We start from the raw sequence: 17,729 nt of genomic DNA, 5'->3' as shown, positions 1-17,729 counted from the left end.
CAAAAAGTTATTGATTTGTGTGAGCTGATTCTGCATATTGCCACTTTGCTGAAATTGTTGATCATTTCTAGAAGTTTTCGAGTAGAATTTTTGTGATCTATTATATATAATAACATATATTCTGCAACTAGGAATAATTTGACTTACCTTTTCCTCTTTTTTGCTTTAATTTCCTTCTCTTGTCTTAAGGTACTGGCTAGTGTTTCAATCACAATACTAAAAAGGAATGAGGATAGTGGGTAATCTTGTTGCTAATGGGAATTCTCAGAGCTAACCCTTCATGAAGATGATGGCTGGTCATATATAACCTTGATAATGCCGAAGTCTGTTCCCTCCAGTCCAGTCTCTAGGGCTTTTATCATGAAGGCATGTTAGATTTTTTTAAAAGGCTATTTTTTGCATCAAGATGACAGTGTGATGTGTGTCTTTTAATTCATATATGCAATTTATTGCATTTACTGACTAACCAATGTTGAACTGTCACTTATCTCTACATGAAACCTATTTAACAATGGTGGAAGATATTTTTCTGTATGTGCTTGTATTCAATATGCAAGTGTTTTATTAAGAATTTTTGCATCTATTTTCAGCGAAGATATTGACCTGTAGTTTTCTTTTTAATGTTTGTCTTTACCTGATATTGGTATTAGAGTAATGTTGACTTTATAGAAAAGGTTTGGAAGTGTTCTTTCTGCTTCTATTATTATTATTGGGGGGGAGGTATATAATTTAAGAAGAATTGGCTGTGGATCGTCTTCAAAAGTCTGGTAGAATGCTACTGGGAATCCATCTTACCCTGGTCTCTTTTGTTCTTGTTTTGTTTTTAGTTGGAATTCTGCTAATTACTGTTTGATCTCTGCAGGTGCTGTGGGTCTATTAAAGCTGTAATTCTTTTCTTGGTTTAAAATACATGGTTTGGATGAATCTAAAAATTTGTCTTATTTAAGATTACATAATTTAATGGAGTGAAGGCTTTAAAATTATTGCTTCAAAAAATTTTTAATTTCTTTGATGTCCGTTGTTATGTTTCCTTGTCCACTCTGATTCTGTCAATTTGAGTTATCTTTCTTGCTTTTGGTTAGTTAGGCTCAGGGTCTGTGATCTTGTTTATCTTCTCAAAGAGCCAGATTAGTTAGCTCTTAATTATTTTATTTGTTTCTATTTCATTAATCTGTTGTCTGATTTTTACTTCTTGCCTTCTACTAGATTTAGGTTTGATTTATTCTTTCGTCTCCAAATTCGTAAATTGTATAATTAGGTCATTTATTTGTCTCTTTCCAACTTTCTAAAGTAGGATGTTACAGCTATAATATTCCCTCTTTTAATGTGTTCCAGAGGTTTTGTTGTGTTGTGTTTTGATTTTCGTTTTATTCCAGAAATTTCTTTCTTGATTTCTTCTTACCCATTCATCATTCAATTATGTGTTGTCTTATCTACATGGGTTTATGAAATTACTAGAAATTCATTTGCTTTTGACATGAAGTTTCATTACATTGTAGTTAGACAGGCTTTATGGACTTACTTCAATTACTTCTGATAAGATCTGCTTTCTGTCCCAGAGAAGCTTCCATAGGCATCTGAGTAGAATGAATACATTTTGGTGTTTGGGTGGAATATTGTATAGATATTTGTTATATCTATTTGAAGTTAAATGTCCATTAATTCTAATGTTCTTCTGTTTGGTTTTTCTCCAGAGAAAATAAGAAATGGCCAATAAATACTCCAAAAAGTTTTCATCACATTGAGCAATTACAGAAATACAAATAAAACAGAGCCGATATTTCATTTTACTCCAGTGAAAATGGCCAAGACCAAGAAAACAAATGACACCAGATGCTGAAGATGCTCAGCTATTAAGAGTTCATACTGCTCTTTTAGACGACTTGAGCTCAATTCTTAGTACCCACATCAGGTGGCTTGCAATTGTATGAAACTCCAACTCGAAGGTATCTAATGCCCTCTTCTGAACTCTCCAGGCACCTGAATTCACATGTGCACATAAACATACAGACAAACACACACACACAAATTAAAGTTCAAAGTAAAAAGAGAGAAATCCTCAGCCACAAACTTAATCCAAAATAAAATCTATTTTACTTGATTTAAATACTTACTAGGAAAACATAAAACAAAACCAAAGCCCAAGCAGTATGCTTCTTAGAAAGGCATACACATCAATTCCACACAGAAAACATCACAGAAACGTTCCTAAACTTACCATATCTCAGAGAAAGAGAAAGTTACCCAAATCAAAGTCACCCAAATTTATGACTTGCCATCATCCAATCAACTAAGTCATAAAGTGATTATTATAACTGATTGTGTTTATTACAAAATCACTACAGTCAAATTATAAAATCATAGTATTATATATGGGGGGAAGCTTCAAAGCCAGAAATGGCTAACAGATTTGCAAACTTTAAGTCAAAATAATGAACTATACTACAAATATGTAGGGTAATCAGAAATGTTCTGTGCTTCCAGGAAACAGCTCTTTCAGGCTGTATGTCATGCCCGTCATGACTGTTAAGGCTACCCTCAGGCAGCTCTGTGAAGAGCACTCCATGCTGGGTAGGTAGTACGAATGTATTGCCCACAAGATCATACACAACCATAGGGTGACATAGAAACCAAAGTTAATCTGCATAGAAACACATCTGAGTGGACAGCTGTCTGTCTACTCCTCTACTCTGTCAGTATAAGCACATACATGGATGTGTCATGTGTATGATATAGAAAATCACTTGTTAGAGCAAGATAGCATTAGTGAACAAAGCATCAAGAGTTTTAAAAGGTGCTACAAAGGCTACAAAAAGTAATAACAGCAAGCTGATTTCATTACACAAGAAATGTAGCCTTTCTGGGGCTATGAGACAGTTCAGAATGCTATGATGCTTGCCAGCAAACCTAGGGACATGATGTTGATCCCAGAGCTCATATGACCAAAGAACCATCTCCTGAAAGTTGTTCTCTCACCTCCACACTTATCTCCCCAGCCCCCAAAATGAATTTAACCATGTTTTAAAATCATTAGAAATGTTCGTAAATGAAGAACCATCTACCGTCTTAGAATTCTTTCTAAAAGCTAAATGTTCTTTAGTTTAAGAACGTTTCAACTGTAAGTCTCATCATCTTTTCCCAGTAAATTATAAAGTCCTTCCACAGGATTCTAAAAGAGAGCTGTGACTACAGACTTGACATTGACTATGGGTCAAGTTTTTAAAGCAAGCAATAAAAATAGGTGATTGTGGTTGTTTTCGTCTATAAATTAAGCAAAGAAAATCTCTGTAAGTGATGGGTATGTTTTATGGAAGAAACAGAAAACATGTAAAGGAAAATTACAAAAATAGCAAGTACTGTTACAGATGACTGGATTGGCATTTAACAGGCTGAAAGAAACCAGATCAATCTCAATCTTGCTGGGGTCAATTCGGGTGTTCAAACAAAAAGAATTTTTTTTCGTTATGTTTGTGTGCTAGAAGTGCTAAAAATATTAAAGTCTGCAAATGTCATATACAATGAATCATTTAAAATACATATTCATATTCAAATATGCTTAATAGATACAGTAAGTGCAATAAATCAGCACAGCAACATCACTAGAGAACAGTAAAGGATAAATACTATATATAAAAAAGCAGGGAGAGAGAGAGGGAAAGGTATTTAGTATATTTGGAAAACTTTAATCTCACAATAAGTAAACAATATTAGAACCAAAACTACTATTAGCTAAAACAAGGCAGCAGGCAAGGTGCTGGAGAAGTAGCTGACAGTCTTATCCACAAGTAGAAGGCCAACAAGAGAACTAACAGGAAATTATGTTGGCTTTTGAAAGCTCATAGCCTGCTCCCAGGGATATACTTCTTCCCATAAGGCCTCATCTACTAATTCTTCCAAAACAGTTTCACCAATTGGGGACCAAGTGTCCAAACATCCGTGTCTATAGGGACTATTCTCATTCAAACTACTACAAAATTTATAATTAAAATCTTACTGGAGTACTTGCTTTATTAGAAAAACATGTTCCAGCACCCACAGGAATGGTTTATAAAGTACTTTATTTCCATTAGCATTATAAATTTTTGTCTTCAGCAAATCAGCAAGAGAATGATGACAGAAATCAATACCATCTTCTTCAGGGTGAGTGATATTAGGTCATTTATTATCACAAAGGCCACTAGAATCTCAGCTAAAGATATTACCAGGCATTTCCATTTAAACATCACTTTTAAAGAATGTATCAAGGGTTGAATGGACAGTTCTCTTTTATAAAATAGTCTACATAGTCTTAAGTGCTTCCAAGCTTACAGCCACCAGGAAAAGTGCACAAATATCTCAAAGCAAGCCAGGTATGCCTCCTAGGTGTTTGAATTCGAACTGCAGATGGAGAAGAAGCTTTGCTTTAATGCACTGAAGAAAGAGAGATGGGGACAGACTTGTGAAAGACAAAAAGGAGGAGATTACCAAAATTATTATAAGCCCTTAGGTCAAGCAGCTCTGCACAAGAGGCCAGATGGAATGGGACAGAGGCTTGTAAGGAGGCCTAGACTAGGAGGCACACACTCCCTTACTGCTCTACAGGGACACAGGGACAAACAGCTGAATTTCCTTATGGTTGACACCTTCCTCTGTTAAACTGCTAGGGCCTCCTTTAGAGATCACACAGCAGAGGTGTTCTGATGCCAGAGTGGAGAGTGTGGATCCTCAGCAGCATGCGCTCACTCAGCTAATACTGCAGAGCTCCCAGGATCATAGTCCCACGATTAAACAGTTTCCTTTTTATTACTGAAACTAAATCTGAGTAACCAACCTACACCAAAACACTTTCATATTTAACTGGGCATTTTACTACTCAAGTTCCCAAGACTATTGAATACGTAAATGGAAAAATTACAAAAATATTAAATAATGCCTCAAAAAACATGTCAAATGAAAGGAATTTTTTAAAAAATAGCTATAGATATTTAAGTAGAAATTCCATTAGGTTGGTGGCCAAATAAAGATAAATAGAATCATTTACTGTTTTAAATACATGATCAGTCTAAGATGTTTAAAATTAAGCTTAACTTCTCTGACATTGTAGAAAAAAAAAAAAGAGGAACAAATACCTAACTTCCAATGAAACACTGTAAGCAGCTAAAATGTAGAGTGCATACTAAATATAGTTCATCTGGAGAGAAATCCTTTCTGCCTTCCAGTACACAGAAGGGGCTTATACATACAGTACTCAGTGTAAGGGGTCAACAATTTCTTCAGACAGTCCTGGGAATACCACACCCTTTAATCCCAGCTGATTTATAAAGCAGGAATTCTAAAATAATTCTATTTGGTTAAAAATTATTTAACCAAATAATTTGCCCTTCATTTCACAATTTCAATTAGTATATTCTCACTTAAAAAAAATATAATGATACCCCGAATGCCACAAAACTCCCAAAGAGGTGATCTGGACAGACACAGAGTGAGGGCCCCACAAGGCACTTACTGGAAAGCTGTCAGGTAGCTTTCCATTTCACAGTCTTCATTCCTGGCCAGTTCACCCTCACTGAATACTTAACCACAACAATCTTGATTACCTGGCTTCCCTACTCCCACATTAGTACAAACAGCAAATCAGAAATCAGGACAGAAGCCATCATGAGTGAAAAGAAACAGCTCAATCACAATAAAAATTCATCATAATTGTTAAACAATATAGACAGAGAGAAAGAAAAAAAATTAAGAAATATATAACCTGAAATGCAAGAGGCACGCTAACCTACGACGATCTTCAGCAAGAGGCTGTCTATGACAACAGTGGTAGTCACTCCACATTGTGGCCAGAAGTGACAGCCTCTGCTTAGACTAAACGTTTCAAACAGGGAGCGTGTGAAACAAAAAATATTTCAATCAAAAATAGACTTACAAAAATATGAGTATCTCTTCAATAGTTAAAGAAATTCTCAGTATCCAGAAAAATCATTCTGTTAACATGGTTCTCTCAGAGAGTTCCAGACATGCAAGACAAAGGTAAATGTAAGAGAGGAAACAGAAAGGGAGAAAGGGACGGGAGGAGGGCCAAGTAGTTTCAGGTCTGTGAGAGCTGGGGCCAGATTCAATTAAATCTTATGTGTCAAATCCCTTTCTAGTCTGTCTCCCACCTTCTTCCCACAATAAATCCTGGCACTATCTGCCTTCTAGACGGCACACTAGCATTAGGGAAATCTTACCAGCGGCACTTTCCATATCTCTGAAACATACATTCCCACCTTAGCTTCATGTCTATTGTTGACCATCCACATTTGTGCCTGGAGTCACCGCTTTATAAACATTACAAATGAGACTTCAATTCCAGGTTAAAACAGGCATCACAGTATGGTTTGTTGGAAGTCAACCCCAAAACATTTACTAAAAGTGTCTTTTGTTGAAGAAAGAAATTCTATTGTTTCCAAGGTTGAATGAAAGAGGAGCCTGATCCTGGCAACCTGACATAAAAGAAAGCTAAAAAGGCAGGGACTAAAGAAGAACAAAAGCTTGAGCCTAGTAACATCATTATGTATGAAACACAAAGTGTTCCACATTTGTCTATCAATGTTTGAGATGACAACTTACAAATTAATAATACACTGACCAGCACTGTATAAAATCACAGCAGATACTCATTAGGAGAGATTTTTAATTTATATAAGGACAGTGAATTTCTCTGTCTATACTGTTTCTGAAGCTAGAGAGATGAGCGCTGTGAGCAAGCAGAACACAATGTATGAGAAATAATTACGCCTGTGACCTAATGCCCCATAAGGTCAATCTGTATTGCAGGCCAAAAGAAATCAGGAACCATCAGCATTTACTTCAGAGAAGTCACTGACTGGAATGAAGGGCAAATGCGGGCATGTTTCATAAACCAGCAGGTGCTTGACCTCATAAAAAAGTCAATTATCAAAATGCTATATGTAGAATGTCCAAAGGAAAAAATATATAAAAGGCAGTCTGGAAAACATCTTTAATTCAAAATAAATCTCAGGCAACATTTATCTTTATCTACATTGTAATTCAATAGTTTCAAAAAATAACATTAATTTCTATTTACTAAAATTATTAGTATTCTATAAAAATGTTTTAGAACATAAAAGTAATATCCAACATGCAAATGATAACTCAGAAAAAAATATACAATATTTCCATTCATATGTTGCAGAATATATACAGTACTTAGCATTAGAATAGGGATCATAGTACAACTAAGCTTAAATTTCCTGTCAGAAAAAAACAAAAGTTCCCCTTTTCTTTTCTTTTCTTTTTTTTTTTTTTTTTTTTTTTTTTTTTTTTTTTTTTTTTTTTTGCATTTAAAAAGGATGAACCAATGACCACTGACTGGCTCAAGACAAAACTATGTCACCTGCAGCAAAAGTCTCATGTCCTTCAATAATTGCGGCCTTTGAGGGGTCTTATGAAAATTTGTGGCTATCAGTTAAGGCAGATTGCTTTGCTTTTTCTTCCCTAGAATCTGCTAGTCTACTGCCAGGATCTCTAAGAGATAAAAATTTAAATGAATGATGAGGGAATAGCACAAGGAGAACAAAACTACCAGAAAAGTACAGAAATAGGAAGGGCTAAGCAACCCATGCTCACTGCTTGCATAATGTACTGTGAAGGATCTTCTGCTACTAGTGCTCTCAAGACTCCCAAAAGAAGCAGCTGGCCTTGGCCTATGCTTTTCTTTCTTTCACATAAAGCCATAAAGAGCTTTTAGTTGGGCTACTATACACCCACCATACCTACATAAAATACAAGGAGGTTATTAACAGGCCCGGTTGGCATCATTTTATCCTTAGCCCAGTCCTGTCCTGACAGTGAAGTGAGAAGAAGCTGCTACCTATGTGAGCGCTGATTCTGATCTCGGAGGTAAAGGGTTATCTATCACAGCCCGTGAGCTCTCCGCAGAAATAATTAAAAAGAAAAAAAAAAAAAACAACTCTACTACAGAAAGCAGGCACAACTTAGGCACATCCGATATTGCTTACATAATGACTGCATATCTTTAAATACTTAGAATGGTTACATTACAAGATTACTGCTGATTAGTAGTCACTTTCCAGATAGACTGTCCAGCGTTGTCTCTATTTCCGTGACTAAGATTCTCGTGTCAGAGAAAGGTGCTGTGTTTGTGAAACAAGGCTTTACAACTCACAGCGATGATTGTCTGTGTGAACACTGAGGACGATGGTGGGGAGACTTTGGTTCAAGCAGGTGGACAGCAGGTGTGGGCTGGCCACCAGCTGCCTCCATAACCTTTTGATCCCCTAGGACAGCAAATCTGTTCACCAGCCCTATGTGGTCATTCCTCATTTGTTAAATGCTTTCTTCTCCTTTAATACGTTCAGAATCCCTATTCCTTTAGCTTGACTTTCTTTTATTAAAACAGAAAGCTCCCAATAAAAGAAAGTAAAACTAATTTTACACTCAGTCAGCATTACAGTTCCAGAATTGATTAAGATATAAGATCAAAAGTTGATAATGTGGGATGTTTTAGTAGCATTTAGTAGAATGCATGCCTATTTTTTTCTTGCACACACACGAAATTAGAGTACGAGATAAAATTCAAATTTTAGGAAACAGAATTCATGTAACTTTTGAAGTACAGAAAAACAGTATACTTAAGTAAAAAGGAATTAATTACAAAAAGGGAAGTGCTTAAATTTATTTACAAGAAAACTACTTTATTTAAACAACAATAACAAATAACAAAGAGTAATTTTCTAACAGTTACTTTTCTGCTTCATTTTGTGCTACACTTAAAGATAAGGTGATTGGGAAAGACACCACTGTATAGTAGTTCCAGGCAAGCCCAGTGTCTAGAATACTTACTCTGACATATCTGCCCTCAATTAAGATCTAAGGAACTTGGCATGAGCCACCGAGAATAAACACATGGTAAGAAAAGTGAGTTTTGGAATCTAGAAGTCACTTAAGTGTCTGAAGGACCTTCAGAAAAAATTTCAGTCCCCTTAGCCTATTACCTCATGTTCAAGAAAACAATATACAGGAAAGACAATAATAGTATCTACTTTACCAGGTTATCATAATGGTTACATTGAAAAGCACAGACCTTGTATGTACTTAGCAAAAGTCTGATACAGAGAAAGTTTTCAAATAATGATGGTCGTTACTCTTCTCCGTATCACAGCAATGAATTTCTACCATTTCTTTGGGAAATGATTGGTGGCTACACTATGCCTATAGTCTGTAGCTAAGCCATTCCCTTCTTTCTATGAGGAAAACAAAATAGCATCAGATATAAATGATAATGTCATTTCTTTTTCCAAACAGTCACAAGGGCAACTCTGTACTACTTTCTGATGTTTTTCTTAGATCTTTATATGCAATCACTGATCGTGGCTTAACTTTCTTCATTCTACTTGCCCACATTTACATCTGGTTTCCATACCTTTTTTGTGACAGCCTGACTTCATGCTAAACACAGATGTCTTGAAATGTTTCTGATTGTTTTTATAATTTTCCATAATTCAATTTTCCTCTTTAAAGAATCTGTAGTGACTTGCTCTCATATAGTTTCACCTTCAGCCTACTGTAAAATACCTCACTCATAGTTTGGCCTCAACTGTGAAGATTTTTTAAAATTATTTGTGTATATATATACACACATATATACATACACATAATTATATATATATATAAATTATATATAAATACATACATATTTACATAAATTATATATATATATATATATACACACACACATACACACACACACACACAAGGTGTATATGGGAGTACTGTTATGTTGAGGAGGGCAGAGGACAACATGAGGTGTTTTCCTCAATAGACCTTCATGTTATTTTTCAGACAAGCTTTCTCCCTAAACACGGAGCTCACAGATTTGGTTAGGGCACCAGGGATTCTCCTGTATCTCCTACCGGACAAGGATTACACCACCATATCAGGTCCACCTGAGCCATCTCTCCAGACCCTTAAGGATGTTTTCCTCAGCAAGGATTATGACACAGTGAATCATCAGAATCTAGTTTCTGAGATTAATGCTCACACAAGGAATTAGGCACATGTCTCATTATTTACTCACATATTCTAAAGGTTTTTCATTCTAACCTTTCTTTTCTTTCTTTTTAACTGTATATTCTGAAAACTTACTTTAAATTTATTTTATTTTATTTTATTTGTTCTTAACTTATTTCCATTTTATTTTGGAGTGCTAGGGACCAAAACAGATAAACACTACCACAAAACTATAGTCACCAGCTCTAAAATTTTTATTTAAAAGTTCTCAAAAAATTTAATGATAATATCTTAACTAAGATGTACATATGTTAGAGGTCCCTAAGCTGTTTTCCTTTGGGGAAGGAAAGTTGATTAGCTTATGGCTTCCCGGATGCCAGTCAGTTACACAAGGAGGCCATGGTGGAGCTAAGTAGTTCACACCATGGCAAACAGGAAGTAGTGAATAAATTCAAAACTTGGCTCAGTCCCTACATTTGGGAGTTGTTATTTTTGTTGTTGTTGTCATTACTGTTATTGTTGGGCTTTTAAAGGTTTTAGAAATTCACTCAGTAAATATCTCGTACTCGAATAGATAAACGTTTTAATTAGGAACCGTCATCCCCTGGTGTGTTACCATGTGAATATGTGACCACAGTATTTATTTACGTAACAAATCAATAGTGCTTACTGTGAGCTAGGTACCAACCTGTACACTTAACGAGGGTCACTCATTCCATTACAACTCTGCAAAGCCTTCTAGCATCTTGATTTTCAACTGAAAAGATGGAGGTAAAGTTCCCAAGGTCATGTGTCTAATTACATCACAGGGCAGCACAGCTGATCTGGCAATCAAAGCTGCTCTAATAGTTCCAGAATTTTCTCAATCTTACTTTTATTTTGCTTCTTGAACAGTACATGTGCTGCTCTCATAGCACATGGGATTGGGTGTGCTATGGGTAAGCACTTCTCTACACAAAAAACTGACAGTGGACAAAGTCTGTTTAAAATCCAGGGTTTCCAAGGGAGGATGCTCAATCCTCATTCAGAAGGACAAACATGATAGATATCAGAAGCAGGAGAAAACAGGGAGCAGGAAAGGAGCCTATCACAGAGGGCCTCTGAAAGACTCCACTGATCAAGGTATCGAAGCAGATGCTGAGACTCATAGCCAAACTTTGGGCGGAGTGTAAAGAATCTTAGGAAAGAAGTAGGGGATACACCTGGAGAGGACAGGAGCTCCAAAAGGACACCAACAGAGCTATAAAAACTGAGCCCTGGGGGCTCTGAAGAGAATGATACCCCAACCAAGGACAATGCATGGAGAGGACCTAAAACCCCTGCTCAGATGTTGCCCATAGACTGAGTCTCCAATGGAGTCCCTAGTAAAGAGGAGCAGGGGCTGTCTCTGGCATGAACTCAGTGATAGGCTCTCTGATCACCTCCCCCTGGGGGTTGTAGCCTTGCCAGTCCACAGAGGAAGACAATGCAGCTAGTCCTGATGAGAATTGATAGGCTAGGATCAGATGGAAGGGGAGGAGGACCTCCCCTATCAGTGGACTAGGGGAGGGGCATGGGGGGAGAAGAGTGAGGGAGGGTGGGAGTGGGGGGGGGAATGAGGGAAGGGGGCACAGCTGGGATACAAATTGAATAAATTGTAATAAATGATAATAATCAATTTTTTTAAATCCACGTTCCACTACATAAAATGCAGGTCAAATTTATAGTAAAATAATTAAGACTAATCAAGACTTTATTTAAAAACTGAAAGTAGCTTGTAACTAACATAAATCAAAATAAAATTTTAATATTAACTTTAAAAAAAAAAACAAAGACTTAAACATACTGAGGACATACATTTTTATCAGAGAGGAAAAAAAATATGGTAAGAAATATAACCTTTTTCCAAAGTACATTTGACTTAACAGCATAAATACAAAAGTTGTAATTTGCACAGTTCCCCAAAAATGCAATTTTCCCAATTTGGTCAAATCATAGTCATCTGGAAGACTCGCCAGTCACAACACCTGCCAATTTTCTCTCTTGACACTGTGCACAGGTGTAACTTTACAATATCTTTGCTTTTTAAGTTTTCATATAATGTAAGCTCCCGAGAGGTCTGTACACATCATAACTCAAGACCAATATGGACCATGTGGAACCCATAAGCCCAATGAAGCAATGAATAGAGGGAAAAGGTGGGGATAAATAGGGTAGGGATTCTGTTTCTTATTGGGACTAATTTCATTAAATGTTAGATCATTAGTGAATATTTCGTATTTGTTATATCTTGTTTTTTTTAATTGCCATACTCTAAACTACCAAAATTCAAAAGAAAAGATCGGATTTAAGGACCCCTTCTCACCTTTGTTCACTTGAGGAAGCACGAACCCTGTGCGTCTGGTACTTTTTCTACATAGTCCTCCCACGTTTTTCAGAAAAGTGTGAGAAACTTACGTGATATAACATGGTCCATATATTGAGGTAAGTAAGGAGCCCAGGTATCAATAGTTTCCTTTCGTCCTGCCTGTTCAATTCTTCTCAACTCTGCTAGAAGCAGGGCCTGAGCAGCCTCTCTCACCTGACAGAAACGGAGACAAGGCGAAAATAGAAAGACATCAGTTGGTAAAGTAATGTCTACAAATCAGGAAATACAGTGATATAAAATTGGGATACACAGAAATATCTTATTTACATGAAAAAACTATCAAATAAAGTAAGTAGTTTGGAACAATTAAATGCTGGCCTCTTACACATGAATAAAGACACTTTCATTCAAAAATATTTTTAAAGCTAATAGACAGACATTTAGTCACCTTTATGGATAAAACATGATTTTCTGAAGAATTCTTATGATACAGCATTTTCAACTATTAAATTTCCATGTAACTATTATTGTTAAAAATCGATGTCAGGAGTATTAAATAGTTTTCCCTTATACCCAACAGAAACTTAACCTTCACTAGCAAATTCCTTATATACTACAATTGTGCTTGAAGCTAAGGGAAGGGGATCAGAGACAGCAAATATGTGAAAGCCATTCACTGAATAATATTTGAGTCAACAGGCCAGAGAGATGACAAAGGTCTCCAAAAAATTATTTCTTGATTTGAAATTTACATTTCACAAAGACTTTTTAATAACTGTTCTCTACTTTGTCACACAACATTGCCTCAAGCATTGATCTTTTATACAGTCAAATAGTTATAAATCCACATGATTCACATATGCCTAGACACAAACAAAATAGGTAAAGAGATTCCTGTGTAACCTCTTTCAGTTCTGTAGAGGGAATCATTTTTCAAAATCATATCAATTTTTCTCTCAATTGGCCATGCAACTTTTTTTTTATTTTGCAGTTTAATTTTAGTTATGTTTAACAGAAATACCACAGGCATGAGCTCAAAGAAGCTAGTTTATGTTTAAGCAAACTACCTATCAATTTAACCAACTTATTAACTATATATTGAAGGGCTTATAACTGAAGGGCCAACTCAGCTTTATCTAAAAAAGAGTTTGAGTAAAACACTGTTTGTTTGGCTGGTAGGTTTTGTTTTGTCTTTTTGGAGACAGGGTTTCTCTGTGTAGCCTTGGCTCCCTGGACTCAGCTTGTAGACTATGCTGGCCTCAAACTCACAGAGATCCACCAGCCTCTGGCTGGGATTACAGCCATGCACCACTGCACCTGGCTAAGTAAAACATTCTTTATGACTAATAGTCTTTTAAAGTTAATTAAAAGGTTATTCAACGCAAACCTGTCTATTTCAGTTCTGTTTGGAGGTTAGTCTACAGGGGCCAGGAAGGCAAATACCTTAAAGTATTAAAATGTTTCATTCAACAATAGGCCAGACATACACAGGACCTATCAAATTATTCCTCAGTGACATCATGGCCATTTTACTAAGTGTACATACATATAACCTATGATGGTCATGCAGCAAAATCACCTAGTACCACGTGTATTCTCATGAGAATTACATTATTATCTCTACTTTACAAATGATCTCCAAATATAATAAGCAAAGCATCCAGGGCGACAAAATTAATTGTTGGCATTGACATTTAATCCAGCTCTATTCTAATTCCAAAGACTATCTTGTTTTACTATAACATAGGACCTTCCATTGGCCTCTCTCTGATTACTCACTTGAAATTTGATGGAAGACATTGTACTGAATATGCAATCATGGGGGAGATGGTTATATGTCTTTGCAATGTTAGTACATGATCTCTACAGAAACCAACACTTAAGAAGTAATTCTAAAAAGTATGTGCAAACTTTTAATGAAATACTCAGTGAATTTTTAAAAAGTAATTAAAGTTAGAACATTTACTGTTTACTCTGGAAACAGAGAAAAAAATATGGAAATCTTGACTTCGCATTTTCTATAATGGAATGAGTAAATGATAAGGACAAATGAGATAAACATACTTTTGTTTAAAATTTACATTTCACTGAACTTGTGAAACATTTTTATCTTCCTTATCACATCAACATTACCTCTAAGCATCGATCTTGCCATCTTCGAGCTAGCATCTCCAGAAGAGGAGGCCTAAACTTGTCCAGCCCCAGCAGGTCAGGCAACATAACACAGTGCATAGCAGCCAACTGGCTCCATCCTACCAAAAGGGGACATGTGACAAATACTTTAGACACCTGGACATTCTACAATAAATAGAAATTTTTATTTAGTACAATTATCAAAAACAAAAAGGGAAGGCCTATGAAATTGTTATAAATAGTTCAGTTTACTAGTAGTATGTACAAGATTACATAAAATATATTTCATCCTTCAATCATTTATTTGTAGACCTATAAGAACTGTGAAGAATTTAAAAACCAAGAGAAACAATTTTCCACACAGAGTTTTGCCACATTCCCAAAGAAAACACATTTCTAAAATAAACATGTTAGTAGATAGGAAAGGATAGCAATAAACCATGTGAGAACATACACATGAACTTGTTGCCATGTAAAAGGGCATTCACACAGACATCTACCGTAGGTTTTATCAATCAAGGCGTGGCCATCTGTGTGCCGCCAACATATCAGCCAAAGGGGGTGTCTTCCCTTTTTGTTGGGGGCTTTAATTAAGATAATTACTGACCCCTCTCTTACTAAATGAATCAGAAGCTTAGTCACTATCAAAGCGGAAATAACGTAATGCCGATTTTTAAGAAAATGCCAACAAAGACATTCCACAAAATTAAAAACCTGACAATCCAGTATTCACAGCCTTAAACATCAGTGATTCTAACTCAAAGAAAATCAATTTATTTTCTTCCAAATTTCTGATTCTTGATATGAAATCTAATTACATGAGAAAGACAGATGCTATTTACTACTGTACTAGTATATAGATTTTGAGTTATTTCAGCCTTATTTTATAACTGTGCAAAACTGTATATTATATAATATCATATATAATATTTATACATTATAAATATCATATTATATAGTATAAATACAGTGAATGTCTCAACTGCTCAAATAATGTATGAGGCCATTATTGGTTCACAGTATTGTGGCATTTTCTCCCAAGGATAGCATCTTAAGGCAATCAAGAATGGATAAGAAAGCATTTGCTATCATTTATAATGTAATATCTGTGAGCACAAACTATCAGTTCTGTGTTTCGAAAGAACTGTATTCTTCTAAATTAATAACAAGCCCCTATGATAAAATATAAAGTGATCTCAGAAATTGTTAAAAAGAGAGGCAAGTCTCCTACTTAAAGATTCATCCATTCAGTAAAGAAATTCTCATCAACTGATAACATATATGTATCATTATATTACATTAATCAAATGTAACATAATTAATTAAACATTAATCAAATGATGGACATACATTTATATTAAATTTATAACATATGGAAATATACATGTCTGTAGATACATATATATCCCACTAATGAGTAATTTTTGATGTTTTAACATCTCACACAGTCTCAACTACCTATCAGCTAAGCTTTCACACATGATCCTTACCAAAACCCTAGCGCATACTGTTAAGTAACAAATAACTAATTTTTAAAATAGCTCAAAAATATTATTCTAATTATTCCAATTCAGCCTTTACATAAAAAAATTTAGCATAGTCCTTTGCCAGGGAAACCAAACAAACAATGATATTCCCACGTTAATTTCCTATATTTTCTTTTTGGAGAGTATTACTTGTAGCTGGGGCTCTGTGCTTCTCAGGCAATCTAACCTTCCCTCTGTTTGGATGGCCTTGCAACATTAGGTTTGGTGAAGAGTCAGAGTAATTTTGAGTTATATTTTAGATTTTGTGAAGTTCCTTCTTTTCATTTTACACAAACTAGTAAAGGTTGAAACCATACAAGAAAAAGCAGATATAACATAGCACTTGTGAATTCCATTACATTTCAGGTATAATGTCAAAAGAGTATTAAGCACCAAATATTTGCGTATTCCATTCTTAATTTCAGAGCCCCGAAATTATTTCCCATTTGTGTATCTACACAAGAAGGATATGCTGGCCCAACTGAATCCCAAGGCTTAAATTATAGATTTTTTGTCCTTCTGCCTGAAGCAGAAATAGTAAAAAGGTAGGTAAATCATGCTATGTGCTTATATCAATCTGAAGACTTTTCAAATGAGATTGTGCACACTGTCTCTCATACATTGATAGGACATGTAAAATAAGTTTTTATCATTAATGTCACAAATCAAATGGCAAAAACCACTATGACAAAAATTGTGCTTTTAACAAAAACTTCACAACCAAGATTGGCATGTCTGCACTCCTGTAACACCATGCTAAGTTGATAGCAGACATGTTTTCTCTAGGCAGGAGAAATGTCACTTTTTTTTTTTTTTTTTTTTTTTTTTTTTTTTTTTTACAATTGGCACCTGGCGTTGAGTTCAGCAAATAAAGTTTCAAAATGGGAACTTCAGAATTCATACAAAATAAAGCAGATAGATGTATAAATCAGATAAAAAAAAAAGAGTAAGTCTATTAGGCCAAAGCAGAGGCAGAAAGGGAGTTGTTACCAAGTGAGAGAGAATACCTTCATTTACTAAGAAACAGGAATGTAAAGCAGGAGAGGCAGAGTCAGAGCCAGAGTCAGCAGCAGACCGAGCAGAAACGACAGGTGCAGCAACTTGCAGAGAAAATAGGAGAAATAAAGAGGAAAGAATTGAGGTACAGCAGTTTCTGAAAAAAAGCTCAGTATTAGTGAAAAATGAAAATGAAGTTAGCAAAATATAGTGAACAGACAACTAAAAACTGATGCTTTAATTGGAAAGGAATGCTCACTAGAAAGAGCCACAGGGATGGTGCATTTCTTTGAATCGTGATCTCAGTGTAGTTCAACTTCTTAAAGTCAAGACCTTTCTATATCATACATCCACAACATAGCAAATCTTGTGAAAACATAAACACAAAGCAATAAAAACTACATTAATGATTATCAGAAGTGTAATCCACTTGTAAAAATATATCAGAGAAAACTTTTATGTAACCTTCATATTTTGATCATATTTTCTAACAGTTTATTCTCTAATATTACATATAAACTATTTTTAAATATCTCAAAAGAATACAATAGGATTCTGATTCCCTATGCTTACATAAAAACTCTATCAGATATACCAAATTATAAAGAACATACGTAGCACATTACATTTAACTCTTCTTAGAAGAATTGTAATATGCTTTCATTCAGCTTAAAAATACACCCACTAAAACAATTATGGATTTTGTAATTCAT

The 17,729-nt window shown here is 35.2% G+C and overlaps 1 protein-coding gene across 2 annotated transcripts in view; it reads right to left on the bottom strand.

The window, feature by feature from the left end:
* The window catches only part of Wdr7 (WD repeat domain 7), a 315,779-nt gene that overhangs the window by 201,361 nt on the left and 96,689 nt on the right, over positions 1 to 17,729 (bottom strand). Inside the window, exons 17-19 of one of the 2 annotated variants that reach the window (XM_055622621.1) lie at positions 17,028 to 17,120; positions 14,495 to 14,613; positions 12,451 to 12,574 (exon numbers count right to left, since the gene is read on the bottom strand). In XM_055622621.1, coding sequence (XP_055478596.1) covers positions 12,451 to 12,574; positions 14,495 to 14,613; positions 17,028 to 17,120 — 336 coding nt within the window. The remainder of the gene's footprint in view (positions 1 to 12,450; positions 12,575 to 14,494; positions 14,614 to 17,027; positions 17,121 to 17,729) is intronic. The other variant, XM_055622622.1, reaches the window with a different exon arrangement.

The sequence above is a fragment of the Psammomys obesus genome, unplaced genomic scaffold (assembly GCF_907164565.1).
Source record: "Psammomys obesus unplaced genomic scaffold, mPsaObe1.curated_primary_1811, whole genome shotgun sequence".
In the NCBI taxonomy this organism is placed as follows: Eukaryota; Metazoa; Chordata; class Mammalia; order Rodentia; family Muridae; genus Psammomys; species Psammomys obesus.
The sequence above is the reverse complement of the archived record's forward strand: the minus strand, read 5'-3'. Positions and strand labels throughout refer to the sequence as shown.